Consider the following 18,545-nt stretch of genomic DNA (forward strand, 5'->3'; position numbering starts at 1 on the left):
CAGCCCCTCATCTGTGTCCAACTCTTTGCTACCCCACGTACTCCAGCACACCAGACACCCCTGTCCTCCACTATCTCCAGGAATTTGCTCAAATTCATGTCCATTGAGTTAATGATGCCATCCAATCATCTCATTCTCTGTCACCCTCTTCTCCTCCTGCCCTTAATCTTTCCCAGAATCAGAGTATTTCCCAGTGAGTCAGCTCTGTGCATCAGGTGGCCAAAGTATTGGAGTTTCAGCTTCAGCATCAGCTTTAATGAGATAAAATTCACAAATAACTCTGGTTGAGTTTAAAATGTAGAATATGATGATGTGATGGAATACCCTACTGCAATGAGTATGGACTATCTCAGCTATATGCAGCAACCCTACACAGTATGTCTGAACAAAATATTGAGTTGAAAGAGCCAGACTAAAAGAGCACATAGTATGAGGTCACTGTGGATTCTTTACCAGCTGAGCCACCAGAGAAGCCCAAGAATCCTGGAGTGGGTAGCGTATCCCTTCTCCAGGGGATCTTCCCGACCCAGGAATCAAACAAGGGTCTCCCACATTGCAGGCGGATTCTTTACCAGCTAAGCTACCAGATCAGATCAGATCAGATCAGTCACTCAGTCGTGTCTGACTCTTTGCGACCCCATGAATCGCAGCGCGCCAGGCCTCCCTGTCCATCACCAACTCCCGAAGTTCACTCAGACTCACGTCCATCGAGTCAGTGATGCCATCCAGCCATCTCATCCTCTGTCGTCCCCTTCTCCTCTTGCCCCCAATCCCTCTTAGCATCAGAGTCTTTTCCAATGAGTCAACTCTTCGCATGAGGTGGCCAAAGTACTGGAGTTTCAGCTTTAGCATCATTCCTTTCTCTGTGGGAGAGGGAGAGGGTGGGGAGATTTGGGAGAATAGCATTGAAACATGTATAATATCATGTATGAAACAATGCCAGTCCAGGTCTGCACGGTACTGGATGCTTGGGGCTGGTGCACTGGGGCGACCCAGAGGGAGGGTAGGGGAGGGAGGAGGGAGGAGGGTTCAGGATGGGGTATACCTGTTTGTAAAGTTTAAAAATAAAATTAAATTTAAAAAAAGAAAAGATGAAAAGATGAAAAGATGCTCAACATCACTCATTATCAGAGAAATGCAAATCAAAACCACTCTGAGGTACCATTTCACACCAGTCAGAATGGAGATCCAAAAGTCTACAAAATAATAAATGCTGGAGAGGGTGGGGAGGGAACCCTCTTACACTGTTGGAGGAATGCAAACTAGTACAGCCACTATGGAGAACATGTGGAGATTCCTTAAAAACTGGAAATAGAACTGCCTTATCCAGCAACCCCACTGCTGGGCATACACACTGAGAAACCAGAAGGAAAGAGACACGTGTACCCCAATGTTCATCGCAGCACTGTTTATAATAGCCAAGACATGGAAGCCAGATGTCCATCAGCAGACGAATGGATAAGAAAGCTGTGTACTGGCCATTAAAAAGAATACATTTGAATCAGTTCTAATGTGGATGAAACTGGAGCCTATTATACAGAGGAGGAAGGAAAAACATAAATACAGGGGAACGGGAATTTAGAAAGATGGTAGGAGCAAAAGAGACACTGATGTATAGAACAGTCTTATGGACTCTGTGGGAGGGGAGAGGGTGGGAAGATTTGGGAGAATGGCAATGAAACATGTAAAATATCATGTAGGAAACGAGTTGCCAGTCCAGGTTCATTGATGCTGGATGCTTGGGGCTGGTGCACTGGGAATACAAGGGATGGTAAAGTTTAAAAATAAAATTAAATTTAAAATACATGTATACAAACAAACAAATAAAGAAAAACTAATACAATTATGAAGTTTAAAAATAAAATAAAATGGAAGAATAAAAAAAAAAAAAAAAAAAAAAAAAAAAAAAAAAAAAAAAAAAAAAACAAAGAAATCCCAGGGCTGATCTCCTTTAGAATGGACTGGTTGGATCTCCTTGCAGTCCAAGGGACTCTTCTTCCAACACCACAGTTCAAAAGCATCAGTTCTTGGCGCTCAGCCTTCCTCACAGTCTAACTCTCACATCCATACATGACCACAGGAAAAACCATAGCCTTGACTAGACGAACCTTTGTTGGCAAAGTAATGTCTCTGCTTTTGAATATGCTATCTAGGTTGGTCATAACTTTCCTTCCAAGGAGTAAGTGTCTTTTAATTTCATGGCTGCAGTCACCATATTATATGAGATGAAATCAGTAAATGCTACTGGAAATCAGGACAGAGATTATTTTTGGAGTAATAGAGACCAGATAGGAGCATGTGGGGAGGGTAGGTGATGGGATACTGGTAATATTTTCTCTTTGTCTTAATATAAGTATGTTTACTTGTGAAAACTCATCAATCTCTATACTATGGCATGTGCATTTTTTCTTTTTATGTCGTACTCAAAAAAGATTTTTTAGATCTTTTTTATTAAGGTAACATTGTTTTATAACATTATATGAGTTTCATTGAATAACATATTTCTACCTTTATGTACCCAAATGTGTTCACAATCAAAAAAAAACTATTTATTAAGGATTTATAAACTAAGGATTATAACACACACAGCAAAGCTGATTATTTCTGGAATCTTTCATTTGATAAGGTAAGGCAGAAAATTCTTTGTGTCCATGTGGGTCCCTACCAGTGTATCTTGGTAAGTGGAAGAATTTTTTGTTTTATCTTGGCTTGGAGTCTATTTATTCTCCTTCTCTGTCACATGTCTTTCCCTCAGCTCCCCTCTGATATAGTGTCAGTTCTGCCAAGTTGACTTGGTTTCAGAGATTTGGACAATTTGCTATATGCAACCAGTACATGGACATTATACCCACAAGTCCAAGGCACAGAAACCAGTTAGTATCAAAAATAGGATGTATAGGGAGAGGTATGAGGTAACAGAGACACAGACAGAAACAGAGAGAAGGAAAAGAAGTGTTTCCTTTCAAGACAGAAAAGGTTGTCAGGAAGAATGGCAAAGTTGGAAGAACTAAAATACTTAAAACTTGGGAAAGGCTTCTGATCATGAATCACAGGTCACAATGATCTCAAGTCAATTTAAAATATTCATATATAATGTACATACAAAGCACCCAAATTCAACTATGGTTATAAAATTAAGTAATAAATTCATAAGCTTGAGGATGTACGTGAAAAATAGATGCAGGAGACATAAGAGTTGCAGGTTCAATTTATGGATGTGGAAGATCCCCTGGAGAAGAAAATGGCAACCCACTCCAGTATTCTTGCCTGGGAAATCCCATGGAGAATGGAACCTGGTGAGCTACAGCTTGTGGGGTCACAAAGATTCGGACACGACTGAAGCGACTTAGCATGAATGCACACATGCAATGTTTGAGAGATAGAGGTCATGGGTCAGGGAAATTAGGGAAGAGATGGTGGTAATATTAAAAAGCAGAGACATTACTTTGCCAACAAAGGTCTGCTTGGTCAAAGCTTTGGTTTTTCCAGTAGTTATGTATGGATATGAGAGCTGGACTATAAAGAAAGCTGAGTGCTGAAGAATTGATGCTTTTGAGCTGTAGTGTTGGAGAAGACTCTCTAGAGTCCCTTGGACTGCAAGGAGATCCAACCAGTCCATCCCAAAGGAAATCAGTCCTGAATATTCATTGGAAGGACTGATGCTGAAGCTGAAACTCCAATACTTTGGCCACCTCATGCGAAGAGCTAACTCACTTGAAAAGACCCTGATGCTGGGAAAGATTGAAGGCGGGAGGAGAAGGGGACAACAGAGGATGAGATGGTTGGATGGCATCATCGACTTAATGGACATGAGTTTGAGTAAACTCCAGGAGCTGGTGATGGACAGGGAGGCCTGGTGTGCTGCAATCCATGAGGCCACAAAGAGTTGGACACGACTGAGTGACTGAACTGAACTGAAGAGTCAACTAGTACATTTTGATCCCATGTTGGTGGTTTATGTCCAATGTTTTAGCGTGTGTGTCACTTGATGAGTGCTATAATCGTGCCAACTCATCACCAGCTGGCACCCCAACCACCCAACTCTGATTCTTGCTTCAGGGCTTTTCCTTCTCTGAAGAGTAGTGCTCATTACCTCTTCCATTCTCCTTCCCTTCTCTGGCTGTATGCTCAGGTCTCCCAGAAAACAGAGCTCCTTGAAGAAGAGGACCAAGTCACCTTTATCCTCTTCCCTCCCTGTGTTCAAGGCTGGGCACAGCCACAGTGTTTCTTGTATGCTTGTGCTGCTTGAGTTAATATCAAAGATGTTAAACTTCCCTTCTTCTGGTTGGGATCCAGCTGTCCTTGGGGGTTCCCCACACTGGAGTGTCTCAGGTCAGGTACAGAGTGTGCAAAGTCAAAAAAAAAAAAAAAACTAGGTGTGAGGATGGCTGTGAGTTGGGTCTCCAGTTTTATAGCCCCTACATCTCAGGGTCCTTAATGATGGATAAATTCAAGTGTCCACAGAAATAATCAAAAAACAGTGCATAATTGAAATAGAAGAGAGTTTTATTTGAGCCAAATAGGATGATAGCTCTGAAGGCAGTCTCTCGGATAACTCTGAGGAACTGCTCGGTTGAAGCATGGTTTTCACCATGTCTTATGCCTTATTCAAATAAAGCACACACATCAAATGTGACAGGGCACATTCCTTCAAGGTTTCAAAAAAGACAGACTCGGTACATAGACAACAACAGAGAAGCAGCCTGGTGTCTGGGAAGGGAACCATAAGGAGTGCTAACAAGGACACCATGAGAAGGGAGTTACTCATCCTTATCTTCAAAACGACGTTCTCTACCTCAAGCCTTAAAGCAAATGAGCTGTGAGGGTTGGACAGGCTGTCTTCATTCACACAAAGTTCAGGCTGAACCATGGATGAGCCAAAATGACTTCCCCATTCCTCAACATGTGAACATTTTCTCTGGCAAAAGCAGATAAAAATCTTAGAAGCATGTGATCCAGCAATTTATTTCTGAGGCTATATCCCAAAATTGAAAGCACACTCTGGAATAGACATTTGTACAGCAATGTTCTTAGCAGCATTTGTTCACAATAGCTAAAACATGAAAGCAACCCAAGTGCCCACTGATGAACAAATCAGATCAGATCAGATCAGTCGCTCAGTTGTGTCCGACTCTTTGCAACCCCATGAATCGCAGCACGCCAGGCCTCCCTGTCCATCACCAACTCCCGGAGTTCACTCAGACTCACGTCCATCGAGTCAGTGATGCCATCCAGCCATCTCATCCTCTGTCATCCCCTTCTCCTCCTGCCCCAAATCCCTCTTAGCATCAGAGTCTTTTCCAATGAGTCAACTCTTCGCATGAGGTGGCCAAAGTATTGGAGTTTCAGCTTTAGCATCATTCCTTTCAAAGAAATCCCAGGGCTGATCTCCTTTAGAATGGACTGGTTGGATCTCCTCGCAGTCCAAGGGACTCTCAAGAGTCTTCTCCAACACCACAGTTCAAAAGCATCAATTCTTCAGCGCTCAGCCTTCCTCACAGTCCAACTCTCACATCCATACATGACCACAGGAAAAACTATAGCCTTGACTAGACAGACCTTTGTTGGCAAAGTAATGTCTCTGCTTTTGAATATGCTATCTAGGTTGGTCATAACTTTCCTTCCAAGAAGTAGGTGTCTTTTAATTTCATGGCTGCAGTCACCATCTGTAGTGATTTTGGAGCCCAGAAAAATAAAGTCTGACACTGTTTCCACTGTTTCCCCATCTATTTCCCATGAAGTGATGGGGCCAGATGCCATGATCTTCGTTTTCTGAATGTTGAGCTTTAAGCCAACTTTTTCACTCTCCACTTTCACTTTCATCAAGAGGCTTTTTAGTTCCTCTTCACTTTCTGCCATAAGGGTGGTATCATCTGCATATCTAAGGTTATTGATACTTCTCCCGTCAATCTTGATTCCAGCTTGTGTTTCTTCCAGCCCAGTGTTTCTCATGATGTATTCTGCATAGAAGTTAAATAAGCAGGGTGACAATATACAGCCTTGATGTACTCCTTTTCCTACTTGGAACCAGTCTGTTGTTCCATGTCCAGTTCTAACTGTTGCTTCCTGACCTGCATACAAATTTCTCAAGAGGCAGATTAGGTGGTCTGGTATTCCCATCTCTTTCAGAATTTTCCACAGTTTATTGTGATCCACAGAGTCAAAGGCTTTGGCATAGTCAATAAAGCAGAAATAGATGTTTTTCTGGAACTCTCTTGCTTTTTCCATTATCCAGCGGATGTTGGCAATTTGATCTCTTGTTCCTCTTCCTTTCCTAAAACCAGCTTGAACATCAGGAAGTTCACGGTTCACATATTGCTGAAGCCTGGCTTGGAGAATTTTGAGCATTATTTTACTAGCGTGTGAGATGAGTGCAATTGTGTGGTAGTTTGAGCATTCTTTGGCATTGCCTTTAATGGATAAGCCAATTGTGATGTATACATGGGTAAGATTCAGGCCACCCAAGATGGCTGTTCTCTTGCTCTCTGTACAACCCCTACTCAGCCCACATCCTACTCATATGACTTCACTCTAAATCTTATGGTCTAATCAGTAAATGCCTACGTACTTTACATACTTTATCCATACTTTATTTTCTTGGGCTCCAAAATCACTGCAGATGGTGATTGCAGCCATGAAATTAAAAGATGTTTGCTCCTTGGAAGAAAAGCTGTGACCAACCTAGACAGCATATTAAAAAGCAGAGACATTACTTTGCCAACAAAGGTCTGTCCAGTCAAAGCTATGGTTTTGCCAGTAGTCATGTATGGATGTGAGAGTTAGAGAGTCATTTCCTAGGCAGGTTGATAAGGAGTCTAGGGGTCCCCAAGGAGAGAGGGGTCTGGAATTCTCAAGGAGGAAGAAAGGACAAACTTTTTTTCCTTCTCTACGTTCCTTATGATTATATAACAATAATGTATCCTGCCTGAGGACAGTCTCTGGATTAAGGGCAGTCTCTGGATTAAACCTTCTGTTATCTTAAAATGTAAATTATGGGAGTAGACCTGGTCTTTACAAGGATGTATCCTGCCTAAGGACAGTCTCTGGATTAAACCTTCTGGCTAATTCTGTTATCTTAAAATGTAAATTATGGGAGTAGGTCTGGTGAGGTCTTTACAACCCCCGGACATTCTTTGGATTCATTGGAGAGTATATAACTTCATTGCTAACACTAGCAAGCGGGTACTTTTTCTGCCCCCTTCTAATGCCTCTGTCAGAAGCTTTCTCTATCTCCTTTATACTTTAATAAAACTTTATTACACAAAAGCTCTGAGCGATCAAGCCTCGTCTCTGGCCCCGGATTGAATTCTCCTCCGGGGGCCAAGAATCCCGGTGTCTTTGCATGATTCAACAACAACCTTTCAAGTTGGACTATAAAGAAAGCTGAGAGCTGAAGAATTGATGCTTTTGAGTGGTGATGTTGGAGAAGACTCTTGAGAGTCCCTTATACTGCAAGGAGATCCAACCCGTCCATCCTAAAGGAAATCAGTCCTGAATATTCTTTGGAAGGACTGATGTTGAAACTGAAACTCCAATACTTTGGCCACCTGATGCAAAGGACTGACTCACTTGAAAAGACCCTGATGCTGGGAAAGATTGAGGGCAGGAGGAGAAGGGGACCACAGAGGATGAGATGGCTGGATAGCATTACTGACTCAATGGACATGAGTTTTCGTAGGCTCCAGGAGTTGGTGATGGACAGGGAGGCCTGGCATGCTGAAGTCCATGGGGTTGCAAAGAGTTGGACACGACTGAGCAACTGAACTGAACTGAAAAACTGTTCTAAACTGTAACTTGTCCACCTGAATAGCTTATCAAAGAGATAGTGAAGGGTGTGTTCCTCTGCTGGTTTCCCTGGTAACCAATGAACCAACCTGATGTTAATTCCTCCTATAACTAGTCACCTCCCCCTCCCCCCAGTAGTGAAGACTACCACCATGTCCTGCCTACCCTCTGGTAAACATGGTTGAGGTGTCACTCCAGGACCTTGCTTCAAACATGTAAGATTCCCCCTATTCATTAAAAGATGATTGTGGGCTCTTTCTTCAGTCTTGAAGCTGAGAAAACACAGGGCTTGCAGGCGTGGGGTTGCAGCCCAACATTATATATAATAAAGTATTCTTCAGCATTTAAAAGGAAAGGGTTTTATAGTTTATCCATGCTGCAACATGGATGAACTTGTGGACATTTTACTAAGTGAAACAAGTCTCGCTGGAAGAGACTTTAGACTATATTTGATTCCACTTAAATGAAGTACCTAGAATGGTCAGGTTAATAGAAACTTAAAGTACAGTGGCAATTGCCAGGAACTGGGAAAGGAGAAAAGGGAAATTGTTTTTTGTTTTTTGTTTTAGATTTTGTTGATAATGGGCACAGGGTTGATGTTTTGCCAGATGAAAAAAGGTCTGGACTTTGGTTGTATAAATGTGAATGTATTTAACCCTATGGAACTGCAAACTTGAAAATGGTTCAAGTGGTAAATTTTATGTTTTGCGTACTTTATCATAATTTTTTTAAAAAAGCATTTCAGACACACCTTCCAAGGGTAACCACAGAAGAGTCAAGGACTGATAGAGACTCTACAGATGCTTCCCGCCCAACCAATTCCATCCCTACCCCAACTTAAGAGTTGTCTTTTGTGAACAGGGACTTTCAACTTTAGTTTTTAGAGATGTATTGCTCCAGCCCTTGTTGTTAACTCACTAAGTTGTGTCCAACCTCCTTGTGACCCCCATGGACTGCAGCACACCAGCCTCCCTTGTCCTTCATCATTTCCAGGAGTTTGCTCAATTCATATCCAGCTCCAGCCCCGCATGGCTTAAACTCAGCCTCCCAAACTGATCCAGTGCTCCAGGCTCTGCTCCAAGGACCCAGTATGTCTTGGGTCACCCTCTTCTGTAGGAGACTGGGCGCTGAGTTCACATCCTCCCAAAAAGACCTCTGCAACCCCAGAGTGTGGGGAGTCAGCCCGGCCTCTAACTGAGGGTGGAAAGAATCAGTTTTCAGATGAAAACAAAAGGAGCTGGGAGTTATACGTAGGTTTTGTGAGAAAAGGTAGGGGATGGGGATAAATTAAAAGACACTTACTCCTTGGAAGGAAAGTTATGACCAACCTAGATAGCATATTCAAAAGCAGAGACATTACTTTGCCAACAAAGGTCCGTCTAGTCAAGGCTATGGTTTTTCCAGTGGTCATGTATGGTTGTGAGAGTTGGACTGTGAAGAAAGCTGAGCACTGAAGAATTGATGCTTTTGAACTGTGGTGTTGGAGAAGACTCTTGAGAGTCCCTTGGACTGCAAGAAGATCCAACCCATCCATTTTAAAGGAGATCAGTCCTGGGTGTTCATTGGAAGGACTGATGCTGAAGCTGAAACTCCAATACTTTGGCCACCTCATGCGAAGAGTTGACTCATTGGAAAAGACTCTGATGCTGGGAGGGACTGGGGGCAGGAGGAGAAGGGGACGACAGAGGATGAGATGGCTGGATGGCATCACTGACTCGATGGACGTGAGTCTGAGTGAACTCCGGGAGTTGGTGATGGACAGGGAGGCCTGGCGTGCTGCGATTCATGGGGTCACAAAGAGTCAGACACGACTGAGCAACTGAACTGAACTGAACTGACTGGGGATTGCATCCATGCCCAGAAGCACTGAAATACCTTTTCCTGATTGGTGTTCTAACAATAGTAAAGATTACTCTTACGTAGGGTTTATGATATGTGGACCACTGACCTCAGTCTCCTGTATACTCTTAATCCTTTGGGGGTTTCTCCTCTGTAGATATGGGGGTGACTGTAAGAGACTTGAGTATCCATGGATTTTAGTATCCACAAAGGATGACAGTATAGTGATTTTTATTAAATTATCTTGGGGTTTGTTACATCCGGCAATTTGGTGAAGCTAGCTCTGTTATTCATCATTTGCAGCAACTTTTTAAATAGTGATAAAACATAACATAAAACGTGCCATCTTAACACTTTTAAGTGTACAGTTCAGTAGTGTTAAGTATGCTTACACTGTTGGACAATCACTCTTCTGAATACTTTTCTTCTCATAAACGTAAAGCTATGACCCATTAACCAGTAAATCCCCATGTCCACCTCACCTCAGCCCCTGGAAGCCACCTTCTACTTTCTGTCTCTGTGAATTTGACTGTTTTAGGTATTTCACAGAAGTGGAATCATACAGTGTTTGTCTTTTCATGACTGGCTTATGACACTTGGTATAATTTCTCAGGATTCTTCCATGTTGTACCATGTGTCAGAATTTCTCTGTCTTTAAAACTGAATAATTTTCCATGCACCTTTAGATCACATTGTATTTACCCATTCCTTTGTGGATGAACATTTGCTTTGCTTCCATCTTTTGGCTACTATGAATAATGCTGCTATGAGCATGGGTGTACAAATTTCTCCTTGAGATTCTGTTTTAAGTTCTTTTGGGCACACACCCAGAAGTGGAATTGCTGGATCATATTGTAGTTTTATTTTTAATTTTTGGAGGGACCACTGTAATTTATCTATAGCAGCTGCAACATTTTACATTCTTACTAACAGTGCAAAAGTGTTCATCAGCAGCATTTGAGCAAGAAGAAAACAGAGATTCAGGACAGTGAATGACTTCTTCAGGGTCATAGGGGTGGTGATGGAGCCAAGATTTTAATCATAGTTTCCTGGGTTTTTCCCCTTGCTCTTAACTAAAATGTTAAATGTGACTTTGGCATATCCAGTGTGGAAGCCTCCTGATAGGGACTTGTAATCTCTGGGTCAGCCTAGCCCTGCAGAGCAGTGTAGTGAGGAGACATTTCATGCCCTCAAAGGAGCAGGAAACAGAATCCTGTCATTTCTGATTCAGAATGAAGGTTAGTTCCCCTCTCCCTCCAGGCAGGTGGGAGACCACTCTGGTTTGATACTTTTACTGAGCTGGACTAGAACCTGTCCCTTCCCACAAATTTCTTCTCATTCTGCCCCAAATCAGAGTTCTTATTCCTCATCATTCTGTGAGTAATGAAACAGAAAGCTACCAGGTTTCAGGATCTTTGGGGTAGGAATCTGAGCTCTCTGACCACGAAGCCCCTAAAAGAAGCACTTCAAACATGCTGAGGAAAGGAAGGAATAATAATGACAGTAATTTTCCCTGTTTTATACAGGAAAGGAAGGCAAACAGTGTCATGTATCTTGTACAAATCAGACAAGCTAATATGTAGCAGAGCTGCATTTGAATCAGGAGATTTCAGTTCAGTTCAGTTCAGTCGCTCAGTCATGTCCAACTCTTTGCGACCCCATGAATCGCAGCACGCCAGGCCTCCCTATCCATCACCATCTCCCAGAGTTTACTCAGACTCACGTCCATCGAGTCAGTGATGCCATCCAGCCATCTCATCCTCTGTCGTCCCCTTTTCCTCCTGCCCCCAATCCCTCCCAGCATCAGAGTCTTTTCCAATGAGTCAACTCTTCACATGAGGTGTACTTGGTTAGCTTTAATTTAAAAATCAGCATTATTATCCATTCAACTCATATCAACTAAGCACCTACTGTGTGCCAGGCTCTGCGATAGAAGCTTTCGCTTCAGTAGGGGCAGAAGACTTTTCTTTCAAGGTTCTTTAACTGGCATAGTAATTAAACTGACATGAGACAGATTAGCAAATATAACTTGCTTTTTCATTTTTGTTGTTGTTCAGTCGCTAAGTCGTGTCTAATTCTGTGACCCCAGGGACTGCAGCATGCCAGTCCTCCCTGCCCTTCACTATCTCCCAGACCTTGCTCAAATTCATCTCCATTGAGTCAGTGATGCCATCCAACCATCTAATCCTCTGTCACCCCTTTCTCCTCTTGCTCTCAAACTTTCCCAGCATCAGCATCTATATATATACTGGACACTATAAAAACTATGAGGCTCAAAGACAGGTAATTGAGGCTTCTGTGCTACCATGAGCTAAGGAATATAGGGTAGGTTTCTGGGTCTTCAAATGGGAGGAGGCAACCCACAGGAAGGTGGGAAGAGCAAATGCTTGGGAAACAAGTGTTTCCCACTCCATGCAGACCACTATTTCTGAAATAGTCTCAATAGCAATAGTGTCTTCCTGATATACACACCCTATCTAAATTATCTGAGCCATGAAGGGACAGGCAGAGTTTTTCTTGAGGCTGCTGAGTCTTAACTGCCTTCAGCTTAACACAATCCATGTGCCAAAGTGGCACATTTTAGAGAAACAATTTCTACTCCCCATATCTTTAAGCAATACTTCAAGTAACTTTTGAAGCATATTAAAAGTCTTATTTATGTTTAAGAAAGCAAAACTCGAAGATGAACTTGCGCAATGAGTCTTTTTACAACCAATTCCCCATAGCTCTGTTGCTCCATGGAACTGGATGCCAAGAGTGGACAGGCAATCTTGACGACTTTGTGTCTTGTTTTCTCAGCAGATCATGGTCTCCTCAACTCCATCTAGGATGCTGTGTCAGGATGTTCACCAATTTGGTCAGAAGCTAGTCCGCAGGAGGCCATTGGAACCCAGAGCACCGGCTGAGAGTCACCTGTCTTGCTGTCTGAACACTCTTGACCTGGTGGCCTTGGGTGTGGGCAGCACTCTGGGGGCTGGAGTGTACATCCTGGCTGGAGAGGTGGCCAAGAACAAACTGGACCAGCTAGCATCATCTGCTTCTTGGTGGCCACCCTGACTACTGTATTGCCTGGACTCTGCTATGCTGAGTTGGGGGCCCGGGTACCAAGCACTGGTTCTGTATATCTCTACAGCTACATCACCATGGAACAGCTGTGTGCCTTCATCATTGGCTGGGACCTCATACTGTCCTTGTTCATTGGTGAGATGATGGAGTGGGAGAAAGCTGTGGGGTTTAAGATCAGGAAACTAGGAGGAGGGATTACACGACAAAGTGCTCACTCATTCATGAGCACTTTGTCACTATCCCACTGGTAGGAAGTGGGTATTAGTAGCAGGAAAAAGCCACAATTTCATCTTACCCAGCCCTCTCCTGCTTTCCTTAAATTATGGGACTAAGAATCTTGAAGGAAAAGGACTTGTAGGTAGTGGGTGAGAGGGAGGCATGTCCCACAGGCTCCTCCCCTCACCACATTGAAGCCTTTGTTTGGCTTTTGCCTTCGTGGGATTTTCCTTTATTGCTAGATTTAAATTGCAACCCTCATCTCCCAGCTCTCCTGGTTCAACTTCCCTGTTATATTTTCTGGCCCAACATTAACTTCCTCTTTACATATTAACTTGGAGAAAGAAATAGCAACTCACTCCAATATTCTTGCCTGGATAATCCCATGGACAGAGGAACCTGGTGTGCTACACTCCATGGGGTGGCAAAGAGTTGGACATGACTTAGGTATCTATCGAGCAAGCACAACATTTCCTCTTGAGAAATCTGTATGCAGGTCAGGAAGCAACAGTTAGAACTGGACATGGAAAAACAGACTGGTTCCAAATAAGGAAATGAGTACGTCAAGGCTGTATATTGTCATCCTGCTTATTTAACTTATATGCAGAGTACATCATGAGAAACGCTGGGCTGGAAGAAGCACAAGCTGGAATCAAGATTGCTGGGAGACATATCAATAACCTCAGATATGCAGATGACACCACCCTTATGGCAGAAGGTGAAAAAAGAACTAAAGAGTGATGAAAATGAAAGAGGAGAGTGCAAAAGGCTCAACATTCAGAAAACTAAGATCATGGCATCTGGTCCAATCACTTCATGGCAATAATTGGGGAAGCAATGGAAACAGTGTCAGACTTTATTTTTGGAACTCCAAAATCACTGCAGATAGTGATTGCAGCCATGAAATTAAAAGACACTTACTCCTTGGAAGGACAGTTATGACCAACCTAGACAGCATATTAAAAAGCAGAGACATTATTTTGCCAACAAAGGTCCGTCTAGTCAAGGCTATGGCTTTTCCAGTGGTCATGTATGGATGTGAGAGTTGGATTATAAAGAAAGCTGAGTGCCGAAGAATTGATGCTTTTGAACTGTGGTGTTGGAGAAGACTCTTGAGAGTCCCTTGGACTGCAAGGAGATCCAACCCGTCCATTCTAAAGGAAATCAGACCTGAATATTCATTGGAAGGACTGATGTTGAAGCTGAAACTCCAATACTTTGTTGTGAAGAACCAACTCATTTGAAAAGACCCTGATGCTGGGAAAGATTGAAGGCAGGAGGAGAAGGGAACAGAAAATGAGATGTTGGATGGCATCACCGACTCAATGGACATAGAGTTTGGGTAAACTCCGGGAGTTGGTGATGGATAGGGAGGCCTGGTGTGCTGTGGTTCATGGGATCACAAAGAGTCAGACACGACTGAGCGACTGAACTGAATTGAACTGAAGCACAACATGTTAACTAGTTGATCCATTTTGTGAATCATCTGGGTCTACTGTCCCCACTCTTGAAAAGAAACTCTGAGATTTGGTATTTTGTATACTTTTTCCCTCAAAATACATCCCATGGTGCAAATTGAAGGTTCAACTTATATCTGTCAATGAATGTTCACGCTTCTACCACTGCAGGCACCGCAGTGTTTCCAGGGCCTGGAGCTATGCCTTTGACAGCCTCACTGGGAAGAACCACATCTCTCAGGCATTACAGAGGGTTTTCTCTCAGTATATGCCTGCCTACCTGGCCACGTACCCAGACTTTTTGGCACTGGCCCTGGTGCTGCTGCTTATGGGTGAGACGGGGTCAGAGATAGGATGAGAAGAGCGGGATGTGGGATGGGGGGAACTGGGAACTTGGCTGCAGAAGGCTTGGGGCTCCAGACTAGTGGGGGAATTAGGACTGGAATGAAGGGTCTGAGATAAGAGAGGAAGGAAGACACAACACAGACTGTTGTTTCCCACCTTTGGCATTATCAGCAATTTGGGCTGGATCATTCTTTGGTGGGAGGGAGCTGTCCTGATCATTTTAGGGTTTGTTTTTAATCATTGTCTGATTTTGAATAGCATCCCTGCCCTTTGCTCACAGGATAATAATGACCCCCACAAACTGCAACAATCAGAATGTCTCCGGACATTGCCAAATGTCTCTTGGGAAACAAAATCACCCCCACCTGGCAATCTTTTACTTAGACTTGCAAATTCCTTTCTTGTCCTGAGACTGAAGATGTTTGTTTGAAATTCACACAAAATAAAATGAACCATTTTACTATATTCCCCCAGATGTATTGAGCTATTTTTGACGTACGATATTATATAATTTTAAGATGTAGAAAGAGATGATTTGATTGATGTGTTTGTTGTGAGATGATGGCCACAGTAAGAAATTAACCATCTGAAAGTGCACAACTCAGTGGCACTTACCATGTTCACAATGTTGTACAACCGTCATCTCCCTCTGGTCCAAGCATTTTCATCACAACAGAAGGAAACCCCGTAACCACTGAGCAGTCTCTGTCCATCTCCCACCTACACAAACTCAAGCCTCTGAAAATTACTAGTTTTCTTTCCATGTCTATGGATTTGGTTACTTTGGATGTTTCATAGTCCATCTTTCCACAGGAGTACTGATTCTGGGAGCTCGTCAGTCAGCCCTGGTTACTAAACTGTTCACAGGCATCAACATTTCGGTTCTCATCTTCATCATCGTCTCTGGCTTCATTAAGGGAGACCTGCACAACTGGAACCTCACAGAACAGGACTACAGATCGAACACATCTGGATGCAATGACACCTATAGGTTAGGAGGGTCCTCTTGTCCATAGTAATGCTTGTAGGGGTACACAGGGCTGAGACTATGATGGGGACTAAAGAGACCTGGGATAACAGATCCAGTGAAGGGGGACCTGGAGCCCAGGACTTAGTATTAACTAAGTATCCTTATTATTATTAATACTAATAATCCTTAGTATTAACTAAGGATTCCAGTACAGGTGGCTGACACACCTCAACTAAATTTTTTCCTCATTCCTTCTCTCACCATAGCTTGGGACCTCTGGGTTCTGGAGGGTTTCTGCCTTTTGGCTTTGAAGGGATTCTCCATGGAGCAGCAACATGTGTCTCTGCTTTTCTTGGTTTTGACATCATTGCCACTACAGGTAACAAGGTCACTGTGTGTCCCATGAGGGATGTGGGTACAGTGTGGGCTGCCCTTGGGCACAGGGGCTAGTAGTAGGTCAGTCAGCTTTTGGAGATGCAAGAAGATATTGATTTTTTGTTTTCACCCCGGTGCTTTTACTGACCTCCACCACTGTTGCAGGGGGAGGAGCCCTAAATCCTCTTTGTTCCATCCCCTTGAGCATCACGATCACGATCTTCATCTGCTTTCTGGCGTACTACTCTGGTGTCTCAGCAGTGCTCACCCTCATGGTGCCCTACTACCTGATTCACCCTGTGAGCCCCTTGCCGCAGGCTTTTTTCCATGTTGGGTGGGACCCTGCCAGATATGTTGTGGCTGTTGGCACCCTCTGTGCTCTTTCATCCAGGTTACTGCCAAATTAAGAAGTATCTTAGCCCCAAGGATTGAGAGACAAGAGGGAAAGGCACGAAGACTAGGGAACAGTGTCCATGTCCTCACATGTGTTTCCATTTTCTCTTCTAGCCTAGTGGGTGTCTTGTTCCCTATGCCCCATGTGATCTACTCAATGGCAGATGACGGGCTCCTTTTCCGGGACTTGCCCAGATCTACACCCACACCCGTACCACTGTCAAAGCCACCTTGGTTTCTGGAATTCTTGCAGGTAAATAAGTAATGCTCATTTCTTCTTTGATCAGTTTTCTTAGCTTGGATATTCCCACTGGTTTCTCACTCTTTCTTCACCGTGTTTTTGCCCCAATTTTAGCGGTCATGGCATTACTCTTTGAGCTCAGTGACCTTGTGGAACTCTCTTCAATTGGGACCCTGCTCGCTTACATCGTGGTGGCTTTTTCTGTTCTTGTTCTCAGGTGAGACGCCACGACACCTTGACTGGGGGTCCTGACATTGAGGGGATTGATGGGAAGGTAATTCTCTTCTGCCTTCATGCTGCCTTCTAAATTTTCTGCTATGGTTAAATTGGGAAAGAGATGAACTAGACTGTCTGATGTTGGATGAGTAGGGGCTACTATTAACATTGCCGTCATACCTCTAATTCAGATACCAGCCAGACCAGAACTTAAGCAAGAATGAGAAAGCAAAAAACGAAATTGAGATTTGTGAATGTGACACGAGTTCTTTGGACCCTGTACCAGAAGCAGGAACCTCATGGATTCTAAAGAGACTATGTGACCCTATCCACACCCCCACACACACCCAGAAATCTGGCCAGATTGTCTATGGATGTGCCTTCCTGCGTGGTGAGCAGTGGGATTTCTCTTTGGTAATTTTCTGAAATGGATGGTATGTGGAGGGAATGTGTCTTTTCTGTCAGCTGAGGTGTCTTGGAGATATGATGGCCCTTCCTGAGGTGGGCAGCCTGGGGAGGGGTGTGACCCGAGGTCCTGACATCTGTGTCTTCTGGGTCCAGCCTGTTCTCCTCCACCTTGACCCTTGAAGTTCTCCTGCTGATAATCCTGAGCCTGGTCCTGGCCCAGTGGCCCAGCCAGGTGTTCTCTGGAGACCCCGTGCTCACAACAGTGGCTGTGCTGCTGCTGCTGCTGCTCACCACTGGGGTCACGGTCATCATCTGGAGGCAGCCCCAGGACCCCTCTCCTCTTCCGTTCAGGGTAGGTGACCCTATGTGTCCAAAGTGTCCACCTTGAGTGAATGAAGTCTGCGTGCTTCAAACCCTAAACATCATTTGCTGGACCAGGAATGAGAGGAGTTATTAAAACTAATGAACTCTTCCTTGATCCACACTCAGTGCTATACATACACTATCTCAGTAGGCACTGAACACACAGCCTGAATTGGACTGAACTTGTCCCACCCACATGGGGTAGGGTCTTTCAGATGTCTGGGCTGTGTTCAGGGATGAACTGACTCTGCCCACAGGTCCCTGCTCTGGCTGTCCTCCCACTGGTCAGCATCTTCATGAATGTTTACCTGATGATGCAGATGGCGTCTGGGACCTGGGCCCTATTTGGGGTCAGGAATGTGATTGGTAAGTGGTTTTCTTGGAAAATGAGACCCCTTAAGTGACTGAACCCAACCATCTCCCTGCTACCTCTCTCCTAAACTGTGTCAGATACCATAATAGGAGACCTACTGGGCATTTGTAAGTGAGGAGAGCACCTACTTTCCCTTCTCACTGTCTCATTTCCCTACTAGGATCTGTCATATACTTAGGATATGGGATCCGACACAGCTTGGAGAACAATGAGCCACAGCCACCAGCCTCCACCACCCAGAATCTGGACAAAAACATCCCTGGTGCTGGTTTATCTTAACCAAAGGACATCGATGTTGTGTGGAATCCTCCATGCCCTGGAAGATCTGCTGGTTCAAAGGGTACTTTGAGCCTCTATGGGAGTGTGAATGTGGGATGTATTTAGAATCCTGTATACATTGCTCTTGCCTGGAAAATCCCATGGACGGAGGAGCCTGGTAGGCTGCAGTCCATGGGGTCACTAAGAGTTGGACACGACTGAGTGACTTCACTTTCACTT

The 18,545-nt window shown here is 43.9% G+C and overlaps 1 protein-coding gene across 1 annotated transcript; it reads left to right on the forward strand.

Moving 5' to 3' along the window:
- The first annotated feature begins 12,453 nt into the window (after nucleotides 1-12,453).
- Nucleotides 12,454-18,326, forward strand: LOC102279253 (cationic amino acid transporter 3-like). Its single transcript, XM_014483182.1, is given in 13 exon segments — nucleotides 12,454-12,637; nucleotides 12,640-12,830; nucleotides 14,539-14,695; nucleotides 15,522-15,699; nucleotides 15,945-16,057; nucleotides 16,219-16,444; nucleotides 16,561-16,628; nucleotides 16,631-16,699; nucleotides 16,802-16,904; nucleotides 17,095-17,294; nucleotides 17,494-17,663; nucleotides 17,932-18,040; nucleotides 18,208-18,326. Coding segments are annotated over 13 exon segments (1,887 nt in total).
- The last annotated feature ends 219 nt before the right edge of the window (nucleotides 18,327-18,545 follow it).

Source organism: Bos mutus, chromosome 18 (assembly GCF_027580195.1).
Source record: "Bos mutus isolate GX-2022 chromosome 18, NWIPB_WYAK_1.1, whole genome shotgun sequence".
NCBI classification, from domain to species: Eukaryota; Metazoa; Chordata; class Mammalia; order Artiodactyla; family Bovidae; genus Bos; species Bos mutus.